Source organism: Danio rerio, chromosome 13 (genome assembly GCF_052040795.2).
Source record: "Danio rerio strain M-AB ecotype USA chromosome 13, GRCz13ab, whole genome shotgun sequence".
Lineage (NCBI taxonomy): Eukaryota > Metazoa > Chordata > Actinopteri > Cypriniformes > Danionidae > Danio > Danio rerio.
In genome coordinates, this window is record NC_141033.1 from 17672245 (window position 1) to 17699444 (window position 27200).

At 34.7% G+C, this 27200-nt stretch overlaps 4 protein-coding genes across 11 annotated transcripts in view; 2 read left to right on the forward strand and 2 right to left on the reverse strand.

The window, feature by feature from the left end:
• LOC147841024 (uncharacterized) overlaps positions 1-27200 on the forward strand; it is a 485466-nt gene that overhangs the window by 399732 nt on the left and 58534 nt on the right. The gene's annotated exons all lie outside the window — the stretch shown is intronic.
• LOC147834160 (uncharacterized) overlaps positions 1-27200 on the reverse strand; it is a 439063-nt gene that overhangs the window by 376863 nt on the left and 35000 nt on the right. The gene's annotated exons all lie outside the window — the stretch shown is intronic.
• Positions 1-27200, forward strand: part of klc1a (kinesin light chain 1a) — a 209886-nt gene that overhangs the window by 135380 nt on the left and 47306 nt on the right. The window lies entirely within an intron of this gene.
• The window catches only part of ikzf1 (IKAROS family zinc finger 1 (Ikaros)), a 36976-nt gene continuing 16003 nt past the window's right edge, over positions 6228-27200 (reverse strand). The window contains 6 exon segments of one of the 8 annotated variants that reach the window (NM_130986.1): positions 6260-7586; positions 10693-10818; positions 14028-14153; positions 14256-14423; positions 16749-16781; positions 17532-17807. In NM_130986.1, coding sequence (NP_571061.1) covers positions 6865-7586; positions 10693-10818; positions 14028-14153; positions 14256-14423; positions 16749-16781; positions 17532-17807 — 1451 coding nt within the window. In that variant the 3' untranslated portion in view covers positions 6260-6864. 8 annotated transcript variants of the gene reach the window in all.

A 27200-nucleotide genomic window follows, 5' to 3' on the forward strand; every position in this document is an offset into this window, starting at 1 on the left:
CATTATCCCTCTCATGCAAATTTACTCTCTCTACGGTTAGGTCCCAGTGAAGCGTGGGGGCCCCGGCGTTGGCCACAGCTGCTTCCCGTTTCTGCCCAATAACACAGCAGCCATCTGGACACGCATAACATTGGTGAGCTCTTGAGTTGGACTCACTTTTTCTCTCTTGACACATCTCTCCGTCCTGAGTTTACCCGTCTCCTTACGTATGTCTGTTCTAGTATGACTACATCTATTTTTTATACATTCTAGTTTGCTATAAGCATAACGCCAGGTGTTATATGATATGTGGTAGCTAACCCCACAGTGCTGCAAATGCAGTTTCAACACTAACATTACCCTTATTTGAATAATGCAGGAAACGGAAAGAGTAAATGTTTGACCAAAAAGCATCAGTTTTTGTGCCTAATCTTTTATAAAAATTTGGGGTGACAGACATCTTTGGTAAAACGTTACTAAGTATGTTCAGGCAGCCTCTATACTTGTGAACAATTATTGCTGATAATTGAATGGAGTGCAAAAATAAATAAATGTTTCAATAATATCATTATATGCATTGTTTATTCATATTTCTATGGCATTAACATTTATATTATGTTCAACAGATTGCTCTTACCATTCAAGTTCATGCAAGGTAAGTTGGATAGCCCCCCTAAATAATTAGCCCCATGTTTATTTTTTCCCCAATTTCTATTTAACAGAGTGAAGGTTTTTATTTTATTTTATTTTTGCCATGATGACAGTAAATAATATTTTACTAGATATTTTTACAAGACACTCTATACAGCTAAAAGTGAAATTTAAAGGCTTATCTAGGTTAATTAGGTTAACTAGGCTGGTTAAGGTAATCGGGCAAGTTATTGTAGATTATTGAAAATAAAGGGTCTAATAATTTGACTTTTAAATGTTTTTTTAAAAAAACTTAAAAACTGCTTTTATTCTAGTCGAAATAAAACAAATGAGACTTTCTCTAGAAAAAAAAAATAATATCGGAAATACTGTATAAATTTCCTTGCTCTGTTAAACATCATTTGGAAAAAAAATAAAAAATTCAAAGGGTGGCTAATAGTTATGACTACAAGTACTGTATGTGTGTTTGGTTGGCAAAAAAGTGTTGATTTGACTACTAAATCTTAAATGTGTTATTTATTTGTTTATTTTTAATCTTAGATCAATAATGAACAGAAGCATAACCACAACTCCTTGTAGCCAGCCTTTCTTTAAAAACTGGACCATATGCACTCAACCATATAAATGTATATACTGCACATCCAATTTTCAGCTGCTAAGGGCCAGACGGAATATGCAGACGTTTTTTTGCTATTTCTGTGGAGAATTGTGTTTAAAATCTGTGGATTTCTGCGGAAACACTTTGGGAGTATCATAACTAAAACCTTAATATGTGAAATAAAAAATAATATCTTTTTATAACTTTTATTTAATATTTGGAATGCAAATCCAATTAGATACACTTTATTTGGTAAACAAAGCAAGTCTCTCATATAATTTATCTACTAAAAGACAGAAAATACTACTTTACAAATTGCTTTGTACATAAATCAGATGAACATTTTTCATATTAGTCAATAATATTACTGTAATTAATTTAAAAACTAGATTTACACACATTTACTCAAGTAAATAAACAGAATTAATAATGGGCTAAAATCTGCAGAATTCTGTGCGCACAGATTCCATGTGGGCCTACTTATTAGATATGCAGTTATATGTAGATGGAAATTTACACTGTTAATTGAAGACAAGTAAGATGCTGTGATCCGCAGCCTACTTTCCTACTTGGGAGAATAATTTCAGGAGCTCATTGAAGACTACCAGGTACATTAAAATGTCTAAATTAGTTTTTACTGTGGATATGTAAGGTTCTTTAAGTGTTAAAGACATATTAGTATTTCCCCCCAAACTTGTAACTTTTGGCTAACTTATAAAAACTTGAATCAATTTATGCAACAGAGGACAGGTCTTAACATCAACACAGTCTATTAGCAAAAGGCAAAAGATAACATTGATAACATTGCAACTAACCATACAATATTTTAATCACTTTGCACCTACTTGTTTTTTTGACAGAATGTTAAGAGACCTGCTTAAAGACCTGCTTCACCAATCGTAGATCACAAGAGAAGATGCCAAAATAGATGACCCCATTATTCTTTCTCAGGGGACTTTTTAAATTTGTTTGTTGAAAATTTTTACTCAAATTAAAGTACTCTGCAGTGTTTTAATTAAGAAACAGCTGCAAATTATAATAAATAATATTTTTTGTTAACATTTTAAAGTAAAGTTTATTCAAATAAGATAACTAGAAATCTTAAATAAAAAATAAATCTATAAATTGCAATATATTTATATGTTTGATTTGTAAATTTAATACATGTAAATTTTACAAACAAAAAAATTTACTTGGAATTCCCAAGTTAACTCAACATTTCTAACTAAATGTATGAGTAACTATGGTTAGTCCTTTACATGGCAAAGCTTTGGAAATGTACTACCCTTTTCTGAGTAAAAATTGTTTCCAGGCTTTTTTCCAAATAAACCTTACTCCTCATTTTTTACAATGTACTCATTTATCTCAGTTATTTAAAAGAAAGCTATGTCTAAGTGGGATGTCTAAACTCTTGCTTTTGTATTATATTAATATGAATATTTAATTTTGACGGTGATGCGGTGGCGCAGTGGGTAGCCTCACAGCAAGAAGGTCACTGGTTTGAGTCTCGGCTAGGTTAGTTAGCATTTCTGTGTGGAGTTTGCATGTTCTCCCTGTGTTTGTGTGGGTTTCTCCCGACAAGTCGAAAGACATGCGATACAGGTGAACTGGGTATGCAAAAAAATTGACTGTAGTGTGAGTGTGTGTGTGAATGAGTATAGATGTTTCCCAGTGATGCTAAAAGGGTATCTGCTGTGTTAAAAAATGCTGGATAAGTTTTCGGTTCATTCCGCTGTGGCGACCCTAGATTAATAAAGGGACTAAGCCGAAAAGAAAATGAATGAATGAATGAATGAATTTAATTTTAACACCTACTCAAATACTCGGTAGAAGTTGCATTTAAATACTACACAAAGTGTACTATTAATGCAATTCATATTCAGTTAATGAAAATATTTCTAAAATGCTTCAATTTACTTTCCACAAACTTACCCTATATCAAATTATGGATCTTTCTCATCATTTCTCATGTTCAAAACTCTAAAGATGGGGTGAAGCAACCGATTCACACTGTATTTATACTGTTTTTAAAATCATTTAATCAATTAATCAATCAATCAGACAAACTCTATATTTGTGTTTGTGTAAACATGTAAACTCCCCATAGAAATGCTATCTGGCCCAGCTAGGACTCAAACCAGTCACACACACACACATATAAAGAGAGTGGTGTGGTGGCTCAGAGCAAGAAGGTTGCTGGTTCGAGTCCCAGCTGCAGCAGGTGTCTTTCTGTGTGAACTAAATTGATTGTAGTGTGTGAATTTTCACCTGGGTATACTCATTCCGAGGGCCTAAGAGACTATGCAGCACCATTGATGCGATCCAAGACCTGTGAATAGATGATCCTGAGGTATCCATAATGCTGGACCAGGCCGTGTCCCAAGCTGATGCTGTGACGGTCATGAAGGAATGGAGTGCATGAAACTGATTCCTGAAAGACCACAGTGACAACGAGTCCTCACACTGATCTTGTAGGCCAGCCTGACCTTCCGCTGGTGTCCTACTCACACCTGCAGCTTCTCCACTATAGTCGTCCAGCTTGTCCAGCCTCTGTTGTCTAGACCACAGCTCCACACAGGAAGTTTGACCAGAAGAAGAATGGTCGTGCACAACAGAGCCTGGTTTTTCTCTAGGTTTTTCTTCCTTTGCTTCATCAATTGGTGAATTATTTTTTTTTCTTGCCACTGTTGCCACTGGCGTGCTTGGATTGAGACTTGTGGAGCTGCGCTTCGGTGGATGTGCTCTACAGTGTTTGACCTTCCAGCAATGAAATTTAAACTATACTAAACTAAACTGAACTTCAGTTCTGCAATCTGGACTTTACTGTAACTGTTATGATGCTTTGACACAGTTTAAATTAAGGAAAAAAGTGGTATATAAATGTGAAAAGCACATAAATTTAATTGAAAATTCACAACCACTGCCAAAATTGCATGTTTTTGCAAAACTGTTAACTCTTAACTTTATTTTCCTCAAACATTTGGATACAATAATACACACAAGTATATAGTACAACTTGAATCACTTTTTTAATATAATACAATTAAACATCAAATTGATCTTATTTCAAAATGCAACTCAAACATTACATTTGAAATAACTGTAAATTCATTTGATTAACACGATGTAGCTATGAACTACGAGCACTCAAAATTATAAGTAACTGTTGCATTACTCTTGATGCATGGAAACTGATAGACAATAACACATATTTAGATGATGAAAGTTTCAGGATAGATCACATGATATCGGTCATCACAGATGTCCAACTGGACTACATTATCTATGGATTTCATCCTTATTCCATGTATATGGTTTCTATGTTCTGTTTATCACTTTTACAGACAATGTTTTCGTACTTAACATTACTGTATGCAAGAAAGTCAAATCATAGCATAACAGCAGACCAATGTCAGGCATGGATTTATATTGACAGAAGGTTTTTTCCAAGATTTTTAAATAATGAAAACCCCACTGTGATCTAGAGAAGAACCTGTGGCCAAATTCACAGGACCAGACTGATGGAAACACAGATCCTAAAATAGAAACTTTCTCCATACCCCTCACTGCATGCCATCAACATGTAGCACGGACTGCACTTTAACCAATCTGTACTTGACAATATTGCCTACAATATTCTACAACAAACAGTCAAACTATGTGTACACCTATTCATTGTCTTTTACGTATTACTGTCAACATTGCTAATTGTATATTGTCTTGTTTTTTGGCAGTATGTTGTTGTATTTTGTACTGTCTGAAGCCAGCACCTAAGCTTCTCACTTATCATTGCACACGTGCTGCTAATGATGTGACAATAAAAGTGATTTGATTTGAGAAATCTGATGTATAGAAATATATGCAAATTACATATGACATACTAGTTCATATGGATTTCATACATATTGCAAAAATTTGCATTTTGTTTTCAACAATTAGAGTTACAAATATGCATATATATGTTACGTAAATATAAAGGTGTCCATATATGGCTGAATATGAACACACAGTATATGATAACATAGATATATGTGTTATCATTTAAAGTGTGTATACAATACAAATGCAGTTAGCATATGTTGCCATATATAATACATAAGCTTTCTATATGAAGATGTGCAATGAGAAAAACTTTCGTTTACTTTACTAATCAGGACTATTTTTTTGTTTGTTTTGTTCACAGTAAACCTATGTTATGATTGAAGGAATATAGCTTTACTTCAGTGATGTATCATTAACAATTTTTAATCATTGTTAATGATTGTTATTTAAATCAATGTGTATCTTGTTTGTGTGTGATCTAAAGTAATGTTGCTGTAGTATTTTTATGATAAAAGCATTATGTGAAACAATGGTCCCGAAAATGCTCTGCTGCACTATATTCAGAGTTTGGAATGTTGTTTTTTCTTTTTGTCATGCTTTGTTTAGGATGTGGGGAGAAAAATCATCCATGATTCTGCTATAGGGCAAACTTCCTTCTTTCATTTCCCTTTGGCTTAATCCCTTTATTCATCAGGGATCGCCACATCGGAATGAACCGTCAACTTATCCAGCACATGTTTTACACATGCACTTCCAGCTGCAACCCAGTACTGTGAAACACCCTTACACACTTTTTTACACATATACACTACAACCAAATTAGTTAATTAAATTCACCTGCATGTCTTTGGACTTTGGGGGAAACTGGAGGAAACCTATGCGAACATAGAGGAACATGCAAACTCCACACAGAAATGCCAACTGACTCAGTCGGGACTCGACCAGCGACCTTCTTGCTTTGAGGCGACAGTGCTAACCACTGAGCCACTTTGTCGCCATTTGTGGAAAAAAAAGCATTATAGAGAAACCTGTGAATTATCTGAATATTGAGTCAAAATAACAATACATTTTGTGTTAAAGGTGTGGTCACAACAGATATGTTGTGTTAATTGTGTTTAGAATTTTGAAGATCTGACAGATCGGAAAAAGGGAACAAATGAAAAAAAAAAAACCTGAATGTAAACAAATGTAAAATATCTTTTATTATTTTTGCAAGCATATATATTCTAAGATGACATAGTATAACGCTGGCAAACTGCATATTTAAATACATTAATAAAAAAAAAGCCAAAAAAGCAAGCGAAAAACAAATAAACAGACAGGTACAACATGTATTGCCATATATATATGTTTCATTATAACAAACTGTTGGAACACAGTAGAAACACATGAGAGAGATACATGAGATGAGCTTAAATCCCCTCTTGCAAATAATATTTAATAGTATCATTGTTAATGATATGCATTGTTTCACTAGTAGTATATCAGAAACTTTGGCTCAAATAAAAACACCAATTTCAGATGCAATCCTTTATAAATGTTGCCGTTTCAAAAAAACTTTTCAGTTACAGTTCTTTATCCTTCTTTAAATCCCTAGTGGTTTACGTACACCATTGTATAAAAATAGACAAGACAGTGAAATATATAGGTTAACTGTATATACATATGTTCAAATCAACCAATGTTCAAAAAAGAAAAATTCTATATTTGAACAGTGTCTAAAAAAATTCAGGAACGATGTATTGTTTCATGTTGGACAGCAGTATGCTGTGAACATTTGGCCAAGTGTTTGTGGAATGACTCTGTGTGTTAACTCAGATGCGGTGCTCTCCACGTGTGATGTGCGATGAGAACTCATAACGGTCCTGACTGCGGTACCCGCATAGGTTGCACTCAAAGGGGTCTCGGAAGCCATGACAGCCCATGTGGATGGTGTACATGACATGATCCAGGAACAAAACTCTGCAGTGGATACAGCGGTACGCCCTCAATTCTTCTCCATCTCCACTTAGCACCTTAAATCCTTCTGATGACGCTATACTCAAATCCATTCCTGCTGCTCGCAAAGCCTCAAACTGCCGGTGTTGTTCTTCCTTTACCCCTGGCAGGCCTCCATTTCTCATACCTGGAGCCATGTGGTTGGTCAGGTAGATGAGACCACCTGTGGCTGCTGTTCCGCTTACCCCGGCCGAACGCTCCTCGTTGTTGCTCTCAGTGTCAGTGGAATCCTGCCCGCTGGGACTGGGGGAACCGTCTTTGTCAACAGAGGCGGATTTGGACTTAGAGAGTAGGAGAAGGTGCTCTGCGGCGCTGTCTTTAGCAGAAACACCATTGCCTTCAGCTGTTTGTGACTTGTGCAGGTTGTATAGAGGGCTGACCACCATGTCGGCGGACCCAGGAGAGGTCTGAACCAGAGGCCGCAAGGACTCTGCACCCAGATAGCTAATTGCACTGTTGATGGCCTGATCAATCACATGGGGCTGCATCAGCTCACCTGAGCCACTCTCGAAAGATAGCTCTGACAGACGATTCTCTCCTGAGGAAAAAATGTGAGAGAGCAAAGGATTTAACTAATTAATTTTGATTTAAAAAGGAATTTACCTATCACAAGAAAATGCATTTCTAATGCACTGTAAAACCCAATAAGTTCAGGTAACTCTAACCATTTGAGGAAACCGATTGCAACAAATCATTTAAGTTCAAAAACTAATCCTAATGAGTACTGTGAACTTAATCCATTTGAGTAAACAAAGCAATTTGAGCACAGTAAAGAGCAATAAATGACGAGATTCAAACCAACTCAAACCAACTGAGTGCTGTAAAACCCAATAAGTTAAGGGAACTCAAACCGTTTAAGGAAACTGATTGCTACAAAAATTTTGAGTTGAAAAACTAACCTATATGAGCACTGTAAACATTCTCCATTTAAATTGAAGTAATGAGGGATTAAATTAATTCGTTACCTTCAACACTTGCAATCAAAACTCTTTTCACATGAGTAGAATTAGCTTTCAGTAAGTTTTGAGTTAACTACACTCATTTCACTTGATAAAGTTGACTGTTGGGTTCACGGGCATAGCGGACATTTTAAAAGCGGGGGGTTGACGGAGCTGAAAAGGATCCAAAAGTTTACACTCATATAATTATTAAACACCTGTTTCTAAATGGTCTGTCTCTAAAAGTGAGGGGGACGGATCCCCCTGCTCCCCCAGTTACTACACCCCTGGTTAGGATTTACAGTGTGGCTATATTGTACTGTCATGATCAACAATAGGACTTTGACTTTTGATTGAATACAGGTTAAATATTATGACATTATGTACTGACTTTGGTTTGTTTAGGTGTCTTATTTCGTCCAAAATTTGGAGTTTGATTACTTATCCTCAAGTAGTTTCAAACACCTGCGACCTTCGTTCATCTTCAGAACACAAAATAAGCTATTTAGGATGATAAAAAGACTGCATTTCCCAAAATGAGAGTCCAAAAAGGTAACAAAAACATCCTCAAAACAGTGTTGTCAGTGGGTAAATCAGAATATTATGAATCTATTGCTTTGTATGAAATCGCATACTACCATCCTATATAGCACACTAAAATCAGTATGTGAGCCAAAAGGTATGTCCGAATTCACAGTACCCGAATTACCTACTACTTCCGGCGAGATTCTGAAGTGTGCATAGGATGGACGCTATCCCATGAGAGAATAAATGAATGGGAGTGAAGTGACACAACTCACAACACTACTACTTGGGTAGGTCACGTGATCATGACAAAATGGCGAATGTTGTATGTCCAAGGTCCATTCATACTTACTGTGAACGAACGGCTGAGTAGTAAGTTTAAATTCATATACATTACCTACTGAGCTGTAGGTGGTTTCAGACACAGCCTATGACAATACCTTGTGTGCACATAAAACAAAAATAAAGACTTTATTCATAACGAGTTCCTTCTCCACAGTGTCAGTATAGGTCACACGTTCTTGAGAGCATTGTGCACTAATGTATACCCCCACCACCCTCCAATACAGATGACTATGCATGACTTACTCTGTTTGAAACAAAGCACAGCAATATAATTCAGCAGAGTGACCGAGCATGAGTAGCACAGTCCTTATATGAAGGTGCTTACTATATTGACATTGAAGAGAAGAAACTTAAATAAAGTTTTCTTTTATTTTTTATGTGGGCACAAATGACTGATTATATTCTGATTAAAGCACTGAAGGCATGTTCTGAGGAGGTATTTTTATTTGTATTTTTTTACTATTGACTATTGTTCTGGATTTTCTTTGAACGTGTCAAGACTATAAGGTATATGCAGAAGCATGCAGAAGGACTGTCAGTAACCTGGGTCAAATGATTCCGGTGTACTGTATGCCATTACAAAATCAGCACATTTAAAGTCTGTTTTCTTTAAAAAAACAACGATTTTTACTGCCTAAATGATATACGCAATAAAGTTGGTCTCTGGTTGTACAAGAAGCACTGCATTAAATAAAATTTTTCTGTGCCATGTCTTTAAAATATTTACTTTAATTTTTGTCCAGTGTTTCTAATGGCATTTCTGCACTCGCCTGCTGATTCTGACAGGTGCATACATGTATACAGCTTTACATTCCAGTTTAAGCTTCAACAACTAAATGAATGCTGGTCTAACTGATTATATTTTAATTACATTACAACATCGATGCTGAAAAAGGAGCTGTATAAAATTGAAAAAGTCACATAACCGTTCACCGGAAGTTTATCGATATGGGAAGAAACAGCTCTGCACATACCCTATTGCTGTGTATGGAGGAAAAGGAAGAGATTTCATTAAAAAAAAAAACATTTTTGTTCCAAAGATGAACAAATATCTGACATGAGTAATTGGAAACAGAATTTACATTTTTGGATGAATTAAATCTTTAAGTTGAATTGTAAACTGCCAATTGTTTGCTTGGAAGTGAACCAAGATCTTTACAAATGTCTTGTTGCACTTGTCTGGTGCACACTTGTACCAAAATAAAAGAACAATTTAACCATAGAGTTTTTTTTATCTAACCAAACCTCCAATGTGTGAATAAAGAATGTCTATTTTAAATAGGTTTAAACACTTTTAAACGCATTTAACACGTTTTCTTCGAATGTGACAGTCTAGGTGGCATCACATAATGCCTCATATTTATCTTTTAATTTCTAAGGTACTCTCAAGTAAAACATGCATGTAAAAAACAGCAATGGGCTTACACTCATTACGTATGAGAACCATTATTAGTAACCCAAAGAACCTTTTAGTGAAAAAAATAAATAAAAATCTTAAAATATTGATGTTTGTTTATGCAAAGCACATTTTAAAAGCCTCTTTTTACATTTTTGGAATGGTTCACCAGCTATACTGTAGCTGTTAAATAAGCAATAGAAATTTAATAATCTTGTAAGAAACTAGCAACGTGAAATTCCTATCGCAAGCCATAATGATCATCTTTTTGCTTTTTAAAGTAAACTCATCCAAGAAAAAGAAATGATGTAGCTTCCTATCATTATTAAGTATTTCTTTAAGTCAGATACATACTGTAAATGCATATTAAACAGTGATCGCTGGATTATCTAACATCTATAATATATTGCTGCACAATGAAAGCAAACTTCAACTCTTACCCACAAACCTCTGTGGCATAGAGCTCTTACGCTTAGCTACATTGTTAGCTATCCTGTCTAGCACCAAGGCCCTCTCAGATGCAGGCATGTCCTCCCTCTGCTCATTCTGGCTGTTCTCTTCCTTCACTATGGAAAGCAAGACAAAGAAACCACGCATAAGTTTTAGATTGCTGTATCTAACCTAAACTCATCTTCTGGCATGGTGCTAACTATGAGGAAGGATGTTTCATGCAATATGATGTTGCACACATTGCTATATGGTTTTCTGTCTCTTACTTTAGTTTTGTCCCTATAGTTTTCTCCTCATCTTGAGAATTGTTTTCTTAAGCTTTGAGTCTTTAAAGGCTTATACTGTAGCTATGGGTTATTTGATATAGGGTTATCTGTCACCTGATAGAGAACTGCCATTGCATTGTTGGTGGAAGTTGTATATCTACTTTTATACAACAGATACAGGGATAGTTCACCCAAAAAAGACAATTGCTGCTAATTTGATGGTGAAGATGCCATTTAGAAGATGGTGACTATTTTCCAGTAAATTATTTTAAAATTTATTATGAATTCAATGTCAATCAGCACTTTGACAGTAAAAAACATTAAAAAAATGAATACCCTAATGGCTCCTGGTGATACATAATAAAAGAAACAAAATGAACCTATGCAAGAAATTTAACAGTATTTAAAACATTAACACCTCTAATCCAGAGCTTTGGCAGACAGTCTCAAGCATGCTCAGAAAGTGTGAATTCCTTCAGCTGATTTGAATGTTATCACTCGATTGAATGGGTGTGGTTATCAGTGTTTATCAGCTGATAGATATGGGCCAGTAGGGACCATCTGCACCTACTGTAGGTTTAGAAGGCTGTTATCATCCATCCACTTGGTTAATCAACTACAGATCACATACAGCTGCGGCTGGCAGTTAATGGGAATTATTTAAATCCTTTCTTAAATTTCTCATTAAGTGTATTTCATTAACTTCTATCCCTACCCCTAAACCCTAAACCCAACCGTCACAGTAATGTAAAAACAGATCCGGATCTGAAGTCTTCTCTATTAGTATAGCTGATTAACCATGATAATTATTTATATTATTCATTTAGTTTCCCATTAATTGTATTTTATTAACGTCAACCCCTACCCCAACCCTGAACCCAACCGTCACAGTAATGTAAAAACAGATCTGGATCTGGAGTCTTCTTTACTAATATAGCTGATTAACCATGATAGTGACAAAGGGTAACACTTTATGATGTATTAATATGTAAACTCAACATTATTTTGAATGAATGATGGATTATGGCACGCACTAATCATGAACTAATTTTAACTACAACCTGAGTCACAAGAGTTCATGTGTGAGTAGCGGCTATACCTTTATTACTTGTTAATACATATTGTTAATTGATGTATTAATTAACATTAAAGTTTAAGCTGAATATAACCATTTTGAACTTATGAGCTGTTAATGTATAATTACGTCATGACCTTACTTAGAGGGGCACATCACCATTAACTCCTGTGCACTTTTATATTGTTATCCAATGTAAATGCAGTACAGACGTGCATAAGGAGTTCGTGAATAGTTAAGAATGGATTACTGATGATGTGCCCCTTCAAGTAAAGTCATGCTATAATTATACATTAACATCATGAGTTCATAATGGTTAATTTAAGCATAAACTAATACATGAATTAACAAACAAGCATGCACCAACATGTATTAACATGTAATTAACTTTAAAAATTAGTTAAAGTTCGTTCATGATTAGCTCATGCATTAACTGATTAGTTCAAAGTAATGTATAGTTTACATATCAACAAATTACTCATGTACCTTAACACTTTATAATAACTACACACTCTAAATCATCTATAAAGCATTAGCAAATAGTTAATTCAATATATCTTATGCATTAACTCTAAATTAACAGACGTTAGTAAGCAGTTTATAAATACAGCTACAAATGCTGTATTTTTGACATAAGCACATTTATAATGAGCTTAATAATTGTGTTTTCATACGTAGTTACTTATTAATTGTTTATTACTAAATTCAATATTGCATTATTTACAAACCATTTGTATTAAACAGTAGTTAGGCTTTTAGAATCATTCAGAAAGAGTTATTAAATGTTGTTAAGCCAAACAGAGAGTTAATAAAAGTTAATAAACCAAACAAATCAACATGTTATTATTCAGGCAAATAGTAATGGTTACTATGTATCTTAATAAATGCTTTATTAAAAAAAAAAGGCTTAGTATTGAATGAACAATAAATGTTTGCAATCTTATCTAAACAGTAAAATTGCTGTAAACTTTAAATATTGCCGAATAACAGGAGTGTCAAAATACAACTAACAGAAATTACAATTAAATAAAATTGAATAAATCAACAACAATATAATAAATTAATAATATATTATGATACAACATTTCAAAGTTATTTAGCAATGTACAGTGATTTTATTTTCACATTATATTGCAAAGATTTATTTTTATTTGATACAGTTTCATTTATGTATCTTCAAAAGAATAGAAATTAAAAAAGTGTTTTGGTAATACTTTATAATAACCACACATTATGAATCATTTATTAAGCATGAGCAAATAGTTAGTTCATTATCTGTTAAGCATTAACTCTACATTAATAAATGTGAGTTAGCAGTTTATAACTGCAGATACAAATGCTGTATTCTTGACAAAAACACATATATAGTGTGCCTGATTGTATTTTCATTCATTCATATTTTGCCACTCTTGTTATTCTTATGTTTAAACTTTACAGTACTTTTACTTTGTTATAAGATTGAAAAGATGTATTGTCCATTTAATACTAAGACTTTAATTGTGGGTTTTTTTCAGCAGTTTTACCTTTGGGTGAACTTTCCCTTTAAACCAGGGGTCACCAATCTCGGTCCTGGAGGGCCGGTGACCCTGCAGGTTTTAGCTCCAACTTGCCTCAACACACCTGCCTGGATGTTTAAAGTATACCTAGTAAGATCTTGATTAGCTTGTTCAGTTGTGGTTGATTAGAGTTGGAGCCAAAATCTGCAAGACACCAGCCCTCCAGGAACAAGTTTGGTGACCCTTGATTTAAACCAGGGGTGTCCAAACTTGGTCCTGGAGGGCCGGTGTCCTGGAGAGTTTATCTCCAGCTTGCTTCAACACACCTGCCAGGAAGTTTCTCATATATCTAGTAAGAGCTTGATTATCTGTTTCAGGTGTGTTTGATTAGGGTTGGAGCTAAACTCTCCAGGACACCGGCCCTTCAGGACCGAGTTTGGACACCACGGATTTAAACCAACACATAGAAATATCATTCATTCACAGACCTGTATAAATGCTGTTCTGAAGGCCCATGCACTGCAAGTAGTTGTGACATCTCTCCTTATGTTCCTCCAGTGAGCTCCGCTGCTTGTAACTGCGTCCGCAATATGCACACTTATGGGGCTTTCCAACTGACAGGTCGAAATAGAAACAAAATCTGCTCAGTCAGACCACATCATTTAGTTGTTGTTTTAATACAATAAAGAGTTTCAAAATATTCCATCATGAGTTACCCGAATGAGTGCGCAGATGTCCAGTGAGAGCGTCTCTGCGGCGGCAAGCATAGTTGCACAGGTGACATTTGAAAGGTTTCTCGCCAGAGTGAAGTTTGATGTGTCGGAGCAGGTTACCCTTCTGAGTGAATGAAGCACCACATTGATTGCACTGGAATGGCCTTTCACCTATGTGACAAATAACGATAACACATTACTTATGCACTCCACATAAATAGGTAAAGGATGTTTGATAATTACAGGGATAGTTCACCCAAAAAATGAAAATTTACTCTCTGTATACTCAAGTGTTTCCAAACCTTTATGAGTTTCTTTATTCTGTTGAACACAAAAGAAGATTTGATGAAAGGTGAAAACCTGTCACCGTTGACTTCTATATTTGAAAAAAAAAATTCTATGGAAGTCAGTAGTTACAGTTCTTTCTTCAAAATATCTTCTTTTATGTTTAACAGGGCCAGAACATCAGTAAATGACAACATAATTTTCAATTGTATGTGAACTATCCCTTTAAGGGATTTAGAGATTTTGTTAGCATCATTCTTAGAAATTCGTTTTATTGACGGTTTCATGTAAAAAAAATGTATCTTTAGGTTGTAAAAATGTTCTAAACACCCATAGAAATTGTTCATTAAGAAACGATTAATGAACCCAAGTCTTATTTTACTTTTAAGAGTCATTGTTCTCCATTCTATTAGCTGACAAAACTATATTTTGTCAAAAACATTGTTGAATAAAACAGACCAGTTTGAAAGGTATTTCATATTTAGTATTACTGATTTAACCACACAGACACTAGACACTGGATGAGGAAAAAATTTGTTAAGAAATGTTGATTAAGCTAAATACTACTGTAGAGATACAGCTTAACCTTTTAAGGTGCACTCCTTTGGCAGAATCTTTATTGTGTAAATGCACTATGACTTGAAATGTAACTAGAAACTGATTGTGTATATCTACCTGTTGGTTAAAAGTAATTAAGTAACTTAAACTCTCTGAGACAACCCTGAATTAAACCCTCTCTGAGAAAAACATTTGACATGCTTTTTTTCTTTTAATGATGTGAAGCATTGTAGTCTAATCAGCTAGGCTTCAAACAAAAAGACTAAATCAGTTTGTTTTAAAGACTGATGCTTGCATTTTTAAATGCTTTAAATGTACTAAAATTAGGCTACATTTTGAATGTATTATTATTAAAAGTAAATTATTTTTACTATAGCATGTTTTTGTATTGTATAACGATTTAAAATATGACTTAAAATGATGTGTCCACTAAAATCCAAGCTTAGCAGTTCAAACAAGTTTCTTTGTGATTAAATGTAAATCACTCAAGGAAGTGACTCATTGTGCATTAACACCAATAGCAGTTATACACCTGTAGTTCTATCAGATTTCGTTTCATTTGAACACAGAACGCCAGCGACAATTGGCCATGTAAATGGTGTGCGTCTGAGACACATTTCTGCCCCGTGAAAGCAAGCATCCGCCGCTGTAGCGCTATTACGCTGTGAATGTGGGGTCACTGTCCTACACGCCTCCACTGCGCTGTTACATCTCGAACAACCCAGCGCCCCGCGCAGGAGCTCAATCAAACACGCCGGCGGATCTCGCCCCTGAGCGCCGCGCTCCGCTCCGCGCGCCGCCTGGATCCGCACACCGACTGCATGGGGCGCTGATCGAACAAGAGGCTTTCAGACGGCGCCTGCCAGTTTCGTAATGCACCACTGCCTGGGTCAATTTGATCTAAAAATCTCATTTTTCCCCCTCTTCTTCAGCTCTAAAATAAGAGCGGCCCATCACAATGCAAATGCAGAGCTCATTTAAATAAAGTGAAGGAAACACTTTGTGTTTGAGAGCCAGTCTTCCTGATCAGCGCCCCTGGAATAAACCAATATCCAGCTCCTCCGAATGTTGTGGCATTCTGCGAGAACGCTATTAATACCGCGCTCTCTTCAAAAGCCCTATAAAATAAGAGTCACCAGTGAAGCAGCAAAAAGACGGAAAAAAGAAACTCATTAAAAAAGCATTTCAGGAGAACGGCACCTCCTGCGAATATTTTGATTTAAATAGGAAAGCGCTTCATTATATCTTTTATTATACGTTCTTTTCTGAATTTACATTAGCCCCACTGTTCCTTTCTTCCATTTTGAGTTTCATTAGTTTGTCAAGTGAGAAAGTTAAGTGCCTTTTTGAAAAATGTTCTCAGCCACTGGTTTGGCTTCATCGCAGTGGAATATCAATTTGAGAAAGGGGGAAAATAACTAATACTGTAGTAATTGTCATTTCAGAGAGGCTTCGTCTTGGTTGGCTGTTTCTTTTCAAATTTCAAATCAAGAAAACCAAATAAAATGTCATATTTTAAAGGCAAAAACATACACACACAGACACACACACACAAACACACACATCTTGTTCAATCATCGTCATACTAATTATGTTTAAGGTGAAAACGTTTACTGTTTAGTAAAAAAAATGTAATTGTCATCATTTACTCACCTTTTTGTTGTTCCAAAACTGACTTTCTTTCTTCTGCAGAACACAAAAGAAGATATTTTGAGTGTTTTTTTCTGTTTCCACAGAAGAAAGAAAGTCATAGAGGTTTGGAACAGCATAAGAGTAAGTAAATGTTGACAGAATTTCATGTTTTGTCTGAACTGTCTCTGCAATGCAACAAGCTGATGCCTATTATTAACTTTATACTAGCAAGGTTATTAACCTTTTAAAACAACTTTTCACAACCTTCAGTATGTGGAAACAGAGATATGGTTAAGTGGGGGAAAGTTAGGACGATTCTGAGGGCCCATGCATATTGGGGTCCCTTAGAGATCTGTTTTATTAGTATTAACAGTATGAGGGGGCCAACCTCATGTTCTGTCATAGGGCCCAAAATTGCTAGCAGTGCCCCTGTGTGGAAATGTGGCTTTGGAACATTTATGTAAAACAATTGTTCAAGTGATCTCATGAGTTTTACATAAAATGTTATGTTACAACCATACATTTCACATTTCATTTGTGTTTTTCACTTGTCAGTTATGTGAAGGTGTTTTGTTCTGTAACTTTAATCCTAGCAATCTTATCCATTTAGGTCAAGCCATACAAAAATAATACACACCATGTATCTGATTTAATAAAAAGATGGTTGCATATTAAACACATCCAGCGTCAGTCTTTATCCTGCTCTCTCTGTGTGTGTCTCACTAAATGCGGCTTAACCTACCCAGCCTAGCACCCTGTGCCTTGGACTATAAGGAGGGAAGAGTAGATGGCAGTTGTGCTTACCAGTGTGACTTCGCTTGTGAACCATCAACACATTGGGCCCAATGCAAACTATCCCACAGATATCGCACTTCAGCTTCCCGTTGGGGAGGCGGATGCCCCCGGCTGTGGGGTAGGCGGCCGGCTTGCTGTCGGGGCCTGCGTGGGAGCCGTTCACTTTGGCCCCAGAGCCATCGAGTATGCGCAAGTCCTCAGCTGCACATTCCTCTGCCTCTCCATTCATCTCACAGGACAGACCGTTTTCCTCGTCACTCCGAGCCTCAACTTTTATATTACAGGCTGGAAAAGAGGGTAGTGGGCCTGTTAAGTCAAGTGGCAGGCTGGGTGGTTATTATATCTAACTAACAATGGCATCCTTTACCATGTTATCTCAATGTTCTGCAGCAAAAGTGCACCTGCAAAGCAGCTGTTTTCCTCCTTTAGTCTTTGATTGTTAGATTTTGTATATGAATGGGAAAAGCATCATTTTATAGCATTTCAGAACATTACTGCATATGTAAAATATCTTCTGTTGATATTACTGGTAACTATAGTCACTTTATTAGCTACTTGCTAACTTAGCACCACTTTAGCTGTTATGTGTTATAAGTTTTTAAGTATAAGCAGACAAACATCAGCATGCTTTTGTTCTTTCATGTAAAGAATTGTGAAGTCTGGATCAGTTTTGAATCAGTTTTGTCTGAATATTGATGTTACCTGCATTCTAAACTATAGTTTAAAAGACACTGCTCCATTTAAATATCTTCCACATTTCAAAATATTTGGTTGGTAAGACATTTTTCATTGTTTTATTAAATTATATTATATTATATTATATTATATTATATTATATTATATTATATTATATTATATTATATTATATTATATTATATTATATTATATTATATTATATTATATTATGCATTTTCCTTTCGGCTTAGTCCCTTTATTAATCTGGGGTCGCTACAGCGAAATGAACCGCCAACTTATCAAGCTTATGTTTTATACAGCGGATACCCTTCCAGTTGCAACCCATCTCTGTGAAACATCCATACACACTCATTCACACAAATATACTACGGACAATTTCAAGAGTTCACACTTAGCTCATGATTTATACATAGCTTGTTTGGCATGCTGTCCCGGGAGAGAGCCCTGAGCTCAAGGGATCCTCGAGCCCAGGGCTCCCCCCCTTTTGCAGGGCGAGTGGAGATTGAGCTCAGGTCTATCTCAAACTCCCCCGCTGCTGAGGCCAAGACGAACTTCCTGAGAGTAAGACATTATGAAAAAGGTTTAGGCTTGTTTTATCTATAATATAGAGCACATTTGGATGGTGGGAGGAAACCGGGGAACCCGGGGGAAACCCACGCGGACACGGGGAGAACATGCAAACTCCACACAGAAATACCAGATGGCTCAGCGAGGACCCAACACCATTGGTATTGTTGCTGTGAGGCAACAGTGCTAGTCAATGGGCCACCATGCCGCCCATTCTGGATAAAGGAGGAAGAAGGGGAGGAGGGGGGTTTCTTCCAGACGAAGATAGTTGTAGAAAGGAAATGAGGATATATATAGTGATTTGGGATCCTTCGATTGGAGGATCATAATTAGTTAATGTGGACCAGCTGGGTAAATCATGAGCACATGCTCCTCTCGAAATTAGTTTAAAACTAAACTTCACTTAGCCAATTCACCTGTACCGCATGTTTTTGGACTGTGGGGTAAACCGGAGCACTCAGAGGAAACCCACGCAAACGTAAGGAGAACATGCAGAAACCCTAACTGACCCAGCTGAGGTTTGATCCAGTGACCTTCTTGCTGTGTGGCGATCGTTCTACCCTCTGCACCACTGTCATGCCATAATAAAACTACTACTACTACTACTACTACTACTACTACTACTACTACTACTACTACTACTACTACTACTACTACTACTACTACTACTACTACTACTACTACTACTACTACTACTACTACTACTACTACTACTACTACTACTACTAATAATAATAATAATAATAATAATAATAATTACTATTATTATTATTTATTCTAGTTTTTTTTCTCAGAATTCTGATTTCCTATCTTGTAATTCCTACTTTGCATAAAAAATCCATGCAATTTTGACTTTACGTCCTACAGTAGTTTACCTCAGAATTTAAAGTTTATGCATTTGTATCAAAATGATGGGATATATAAATGCACAGTTGTCAGCTTATATGTTGAAACTGTGAGACACAAATGTGCATTTCTGAAGTCAGAATTGTGAGATGGTAAAACTGTCAGTTACAAGAAAATCAGACAGAACTGTGACAAAAAATTACATAGTAAGAAATATTCCAAACTTCCATTAAAAATAGTTTCACTGTAGAAATGTTGGCAGTTAGCAGCTTCCTTATCACTAGACATTACTTTTAAAGATAAAACTGTAAATATGACAAGTAAACTGTCAAATATGTAACACGGATATTTATATACGACATATATTCAAATAACAGATAAAAGCTCCAGTGTCCTTCATAGAACAAAACAATTACATTTTACTATTTAAAGTTTCCAAATTGCCATTGCTGGTTCCATGAAGAAACTTTAACATCCATGAAACTTCTGAAAATCTTTAATATTTTAAAAAAATCCTTCACACTAAGAAAAAGTGATTCTTTTAAAAACTCTTCACTGACACAGCTTGTAAAATCCTAATAGTTCTTTAATGGCATCACTGCAAAAGCCCCTTTAAAACTTTTATTTATAAGAGAGCTGAGAGATATATTGCAACTCTACTGGAATAATATTCCACATTATGAAAAATCCAGTGTTTTTTTTTAAAGGCTGACTGCTCATAAACCACCTCAACATCTCATTCACCATCACACTTCTCTGAAACAAATGAGTGATAAACAGGAAACAGAGACACAGGAAGCACTGTGAAACTGAGGACTCTCAGCGGTGTAAACCAGACCAACAAACCATGGTAAACACACACACACACACACACACACACACACACACACACACACACACACACACACACACACACACACACACACACACACACACACACACACACACACACACACACACACACACACACACACACACACACACACACACACACACACAAGCCTACTTAAGCATGCATAAAAAGAGCACTCAGTTAAAATAAAAACAAAATAAATATTCAGATTATTCTACAAAGTAACCAGTCATTAGGCTCAGTAAATCTGTTGTTTTTTTAGGCAGTTAGAGCTCAGAGAAAAGGCCTGTGGTTTTCATACTGTGGTGCCAGGCCGATTTCCCCATGCTTCAGCCTCTGTTTGAACAGACTCAAGAGGAACAAGCAGAAATAATGAAATATGGGAATCCAAGGGAAAAGGGGAAGCTTCAGCACCCAAGCCGGCCCAACCGAAAAAAAGGACAAGAGTTATGGAGAAGTGACAGAAAGGGAAGCAAAGGCAGGGAATTGTTAAGCACAACAAGTGAAACAGAGTTTTCTTTTTCATTTTCTACATTCAGACTACAGGAATCAGCAACAGAAGCATGTGATTCAGCTGGAGAGTACCGACAGTTTGTATCCAGGTTACTCTCTGTCAGTTCATACAGTTAAATGCTAAAAATAAAAGCTTCAAAAGATGATTTTTTTTTCTAAATGGAAGCTGTTTTCAGTTATTCAAAAAGAATTTCTAAGTGCAAACAACATATTCCATGATAAAGAAGCTTTTGTGTAATGAAATAATTAAATGGATGTTGAGTGGCCGACCAGACATCAGGTCCCATAATGTAATTCTAAAGCATAAATAAGCAGCCCATTCATCCCAAACTATGAAAAACTGTCCATTAATGGGTATTTTTTTTACACAGGGTGTCAGTTATATTGGGGTTTAGTGGGATTTAACCCCATGAATAAAACTTAACCTTTTTAAAGGACATCAAAACACAATGTAAGGGAGGTCTGGACTTTAAATAGTTGAAAATAGTTTGTACTAATCTGTTTCATAATTATTATTTATAATAATAAAATTTTAAATATAAAAAATTGTTAGTCCGCAATCAGCGGTTACTGTCAGAAAGTTGCTTATTATCCATTAAAAGACTGGAAGTTTGAATTGATAAATAAGATGAATTTTGTTTAAATATATTAATTTCCCCATATGAAAATTATATATGTTTATGTATGGCCATATATAAATATATATGAACATATATGTGTAATTATATTTAATATGCTTGAACATAGTATATACTTTTAATTCCAATGGTTGTAAAAATATATGAAAGTGAAAATGCTTGCAATACTTTGAAATATGTTGTATTTATAACCTATATTACATAAATATGAACTTTTTATTTTGTTATTTAGATGTTATCTCTGCACTGTTGACTAAACTCTGCAGTTTAACAGTGACTTTTATTAGCATTTTTGTTTTTTGAAATATTTTATCGTTTAAAAAATTATATATATCAAAATTATTATCCCCCTTTGGATATTTTATTTTATTTTTCAAATATTTCCCAAATTATGTTTAACAGAGCAAGAAAATTTTCACAGTATGTCTGATAATATTTTTTTCTTCTAGAAAAAGTATTATTTGTTTTATTTTGGCTAGAATTAAAACAGCTTTGAACTTTAAAAAACCATTTTAAGGTCAAAATTTTTAGCCCCTTTAAGCTAGATATTTTTTAAATAGTCTACAGAACAAACCATTGTTATACAATAACTTGCCTAATTAACCTATCCTGCCTAGTTATAATTAACCTGGTTAAGCCTTTAAATGTCACTTTAAGCTGTATAGAAGTGTCTTAAAAATATCTAGTCAATTCTTTTTTGTACTGTTATCATGGCAAAGACAAATCAGTTATTAGAAATGTGTTATTAAAACTATTATGTTTAGAAATGTGTTTACAAAATCTTCTCTCCGTTAAACAAAAGTTGGGGGAAAAAATAAACATTTAAAGTTGTTGGAGGAATGATGAAAGTTCCATAATGCAATACAAAAGCAAAAAGCACCCCCTCCAAACAAACAAACAAACAAACAAACAAACAAACAAACAAACAAACAAATTGTTAATTTACTTTTTTACACAGTTTACAAAGTTAATGTTTGTAATTAAAATATAATTAAAACTGTTAATTTATGGATAATTTTTACATCAAAATATGGACAATTTATGTGAAAACATAATCATACAACTTTTAATGAACATTTTACAAATGAATGCTTTACAAGTATTGTGTATTTATTTAGTTAAGAACTTTATAGTTAAGTTTTACCAAACATTTTTGGGAAAATTTTCCTTCTCATCTAACATGAATCCTTCCCCTCCATCATCCTGGCTGCATGAATATTTCCACCCTCCAATCAATTCCCAACAGGCTGCCCTACTTTTTTTTCCCACTAAATATTCAGTTTCACTCTGATGAAGTACATCTGATTAAGTAAAACAGGTTGTGAGCCGCAGTTCATGTTGACTTTAAAAAAGGTTTATATAGATTTTGGTGTCAATGCGTGAATATATTACAGCAGTTAATGACACAAAGTCAATACAGGAATGCAATCTCCCATTAACATCCATAAAAGGATGTATTTCTTCCTCTTGCGCACACGCAGATCTGCTGACAACCTTTCTGCTTATATGATATAATGAATTAAGCAGCGCAAGGTGACCTACGTTTGGCAGAGGGAACTAGGCTTGCTGTCATGATATGGTCTCTCATGGATCTTTTGGGGAAGTTGTGACTAAACTGGGGATGGGAAGAGGAGCTTTTACTTTGTATAACGCTTGTCACACATCCTAATTTACCCATTTTGGGAAGCAAGTGTCAAAAGCCACAGACATGGACAAACAAAAGAGCTGTACATAGAACACAAGGACGTCACAGGCAAACAACATCGGCTAAATTTAAACAGGATTAAATTAGATTTTATTCCATTTCCAGTGTAATTCGGTCTGTGGTTTATTTCCTTGAGGATTATGTTTGTGACAAGTGAGTCTCCTTTTTAGGGTCTGAACTTGTGAGCTTCTATTAGGTTGGCTATAAAATAGTTGCATCTTTTATGTGCACTATAAATGAATGAGTTTGTGTAGAATTTTTTTTTTGCATTTTCTCCAGTCGAAGCTTTTAGAATAACCATGTATAGTTTATGCGGCGTGGGGTGTTTAACCACGGCTGCACAGAGTGTGGGTGAGAGAGTTTGTTTGAGCATGTATGTGTATGCAGATGTGTGTCAGAAGTGATAAAAAGAGCCCTGCTTTCACTCACATTTTTAGGAACTTGCTAGTGAATTGTTTGCCTCTTATATAGCAACAGGTTTAAGGCCAGGCTGTCACCCTCGTACATTTAAAAAGAGGAATTGCATGATAAAATCAGCCCCATATGAAAAACATCCTGCACTTCACTGGACGTATTTTGCCATGCAGAGCTATAAATACTAAATGCTCAATAGCCCAACAAATTTCAGTTTTCTTCACTTTTAGTTGACATGAAATTAAACTTTGTTTAAGCTTTGTTAAAGCTTTATTTAATTTCTCATCAGTTCTTCTAGATATTATTATAAGGGATATTTTGCTAAATGTGACATAAATAGTCAGCTTTCAGAATTTTACATCGATCTAAATTTTCTAATACAAACATGCATTTTACACCATTTCAAATAAACCAGCATTCAATATGTCTCTGATCTTGCATAAAACACCCACTGAACAAACAATTGTTTCATTAGGAAATTGTTGGATTGCAGGAATAAAATGGGTTATGGTCAAAAATCTCCTTTTATTGTGTGAAAAAGAAGTACATTTGTACATTTACTTTACTTTACTTTACTTTACTTTACTTTACTTTACTTTACTTTACTTTACTGTGCACTAGTAGAAAAATGTATCCTTAGTACACCATAGAACTACATCAGCGTTCACTTCACACATATCACTTCAATATCATCACTGAAATCACGTTAAAAACTCAATGGGGTATATGCACACAGACTTTTATTTTCAGTCAGATATGCCCAGGGCTTCTAGTGAAATGTCATCCCATACTGTGTTTAAGATCTGATTAAAAAAAAACTGTGATCATCACTACCTTACTGAGATACAATATAAAGTGGGTATCAGACCAAACAAGAATCACTGCGCTAAATTCATTTTTTCCTGCTATAGCTTTAAAATATTGAAATTAATTTAACCTCAGAATTTCAGAACAGTCCATTTAACTGATTATATTTAAATTACATTACAACAACGATGCTGTAAAAGGTACCTTACGAAATTGAAAATAGTAATGTAAACCTTTCACCGGAAGTTCATCATTGGCTGAAAAACAAAAACTGTGCATATAGCTCGTTAACCTTTTTCATTCTTAAAGCCCAGAATTTAAAATTCTAATGGCAGTTGGCACAAAATACATGTGATTGTCTTTTTGATGGCAAAGGCTGAAATTTTTCACATGCTTTCAGTTTAATTGTCATTAAATAAATTTCATTTAGTTCCCCAATCTTGTTCTTGGAGGTCTGGTGCTCTGCTGGGTTTTGCTCCAACTTGCCTCAACACACCTGCCTGGGTGTTTCAAGTATACCTAGTAAGACCTTGATTAGCTTGTTCAGGTGTGTTGCAGCTGAAATCTGCAGGACCCCGGATGTCCAGGAACAAGTTTGGTGATCCCTGGTCTATACCATGCAACCATGTTAAAAATCACGGTAACACTTTATTTTGGGTACTATTGCACATTTTGTTGACTAAAAGTAGCATTGCAACTACATGCCAATTAAATCTCATTTGAGAATTAATAAACTGTCTGCTAAATATCTGCGGATACTGCTCCTTCAATAGACATTTAACTGACTATAAGAAACTTTGCAAGTACGTCAACTTACACTAACCCTAACCCTAACCGTCTACTTATAATTTATTGAGAATTAGTTGGCATGTGGATGCAATGTAACTTAATTTCAACAAAATGCATTAAAGGGACCATTAAAATAAAGTGATGCCAAACTCACAATACTTTCGACTAAATTCTTGTAAACCATCTCCAGAATATCTTGACTTACACCAAATGGTTGAAACCTTCAAAAAAGATATGATCTCTGCTTTGCTTTTTTAAAAATACATTCTACATTTCCTGCACATACCAATATACTATCAGTAAATGTTCCTAAATATTTAAAACATCAACTGTCTCTATTTGATGTCCCTCAAAGTCCAGAAGTTTCAATCATTAAGTAAGAACTAGTTTGTTCCTGCTGTTTATCATCTTTTTAACATATTTTTTAATATTTAAAGCAAAATTTAAAGTAGAAAGCATTAGGTTTTCTAAAAAAAAAAAAAAAACTAAGTACAACATACTAAAATACATATCTAAATTAAAAATAAATAATTAAAGTATTAGTAAAGTACAATTAGTAAATTGTTTTGTGGATAATGACCTATTATAATTAAATTTTTTTATTATAAATTTATGATAAATTTATTAAATGTGAAATATAAAGTTAATGTGCTGACAAGCCTGTATAACAGTACTAAAATACTAATAATATTTTAAAAATATAAACTAATAATAATAAAATGTTAAAATAATAAAAACAATTTATAATAAAAAAAATCCATAAAAATTTTTGACATGTATTTAAACGTATTAGACATAAGGTTTTGTTACAATTGCGCAAATGTATCATTTTAAAATCACTAGTCACGTTTCTATTAAAGTATTTGTACTTTGGTTATTTTAAAATAATTTTACTAGTGTTCTTTTTTTCTTTTCAAATGCATTTCAAAATTATTAGCCTTAGTTTAATAAATTTATTTTAATTTAAATTCTAATCCTGGTTAAATATTTTCCAAGTGCTGCATAATAGAGATTTGGATTGGATTGGAGAATGGATTTTTAAACATAATAGTTTTAATAACTAATAGTTTTTTTTTCTTAAACTTCTTTTGTCTTTGCCATGACAGTACATAATATTTTACTAGTTATTTTGCAAGTTAATAGTTTTCAGATTAAAGTGCAATTTAAAGACTTAACTAGGCTAGTTAGGTTAGGCACATCTTTGGCAATATTGGTTTATTCTGTAGTCAGTCAAGAGAAAAAAAATCTTAAGAGTACTAATATTCATTCTTTTCATTTTCCTTTAGGAAATATTTTTGCACACACATTTTCTGCTACACACACACACACACACACACACACACACACACACACACACACACACACACACACACACACACACACACACACACACACACACACACACACACACACACACACACACACACACACACACACACACACACACACACACTCATACACCACAGCCAAATTTCAAAGTTTACCCAATTCACTACTTCATGTCTTTGGAAACCATAGAAAACCCACATGAACACAGGGAAAACATGCAAACTCCACACAGGTATGCCAACTGGCTTAGCTGGGACTAGAACCAGTAACCTTCTTGTTTTAAAGCCACAGTGCTAACCTCTGAGCCAATATTAAATTAATTTTAATCATTTAAAAACTGCCCCCCCCCCCCCCCAAGTCAAACTAAAATAAATAAAACGTTCTCAAGAATTTGAAAATTTTTAAATATTTTTTATTATTTAAAATTATAATCTAGCTCCAATAAACTTCACATGGGGAATATCTGCAAAAGAATACAATTGAATAAAGCTATTAATTTTGTCTTTAACTGTATATATGCT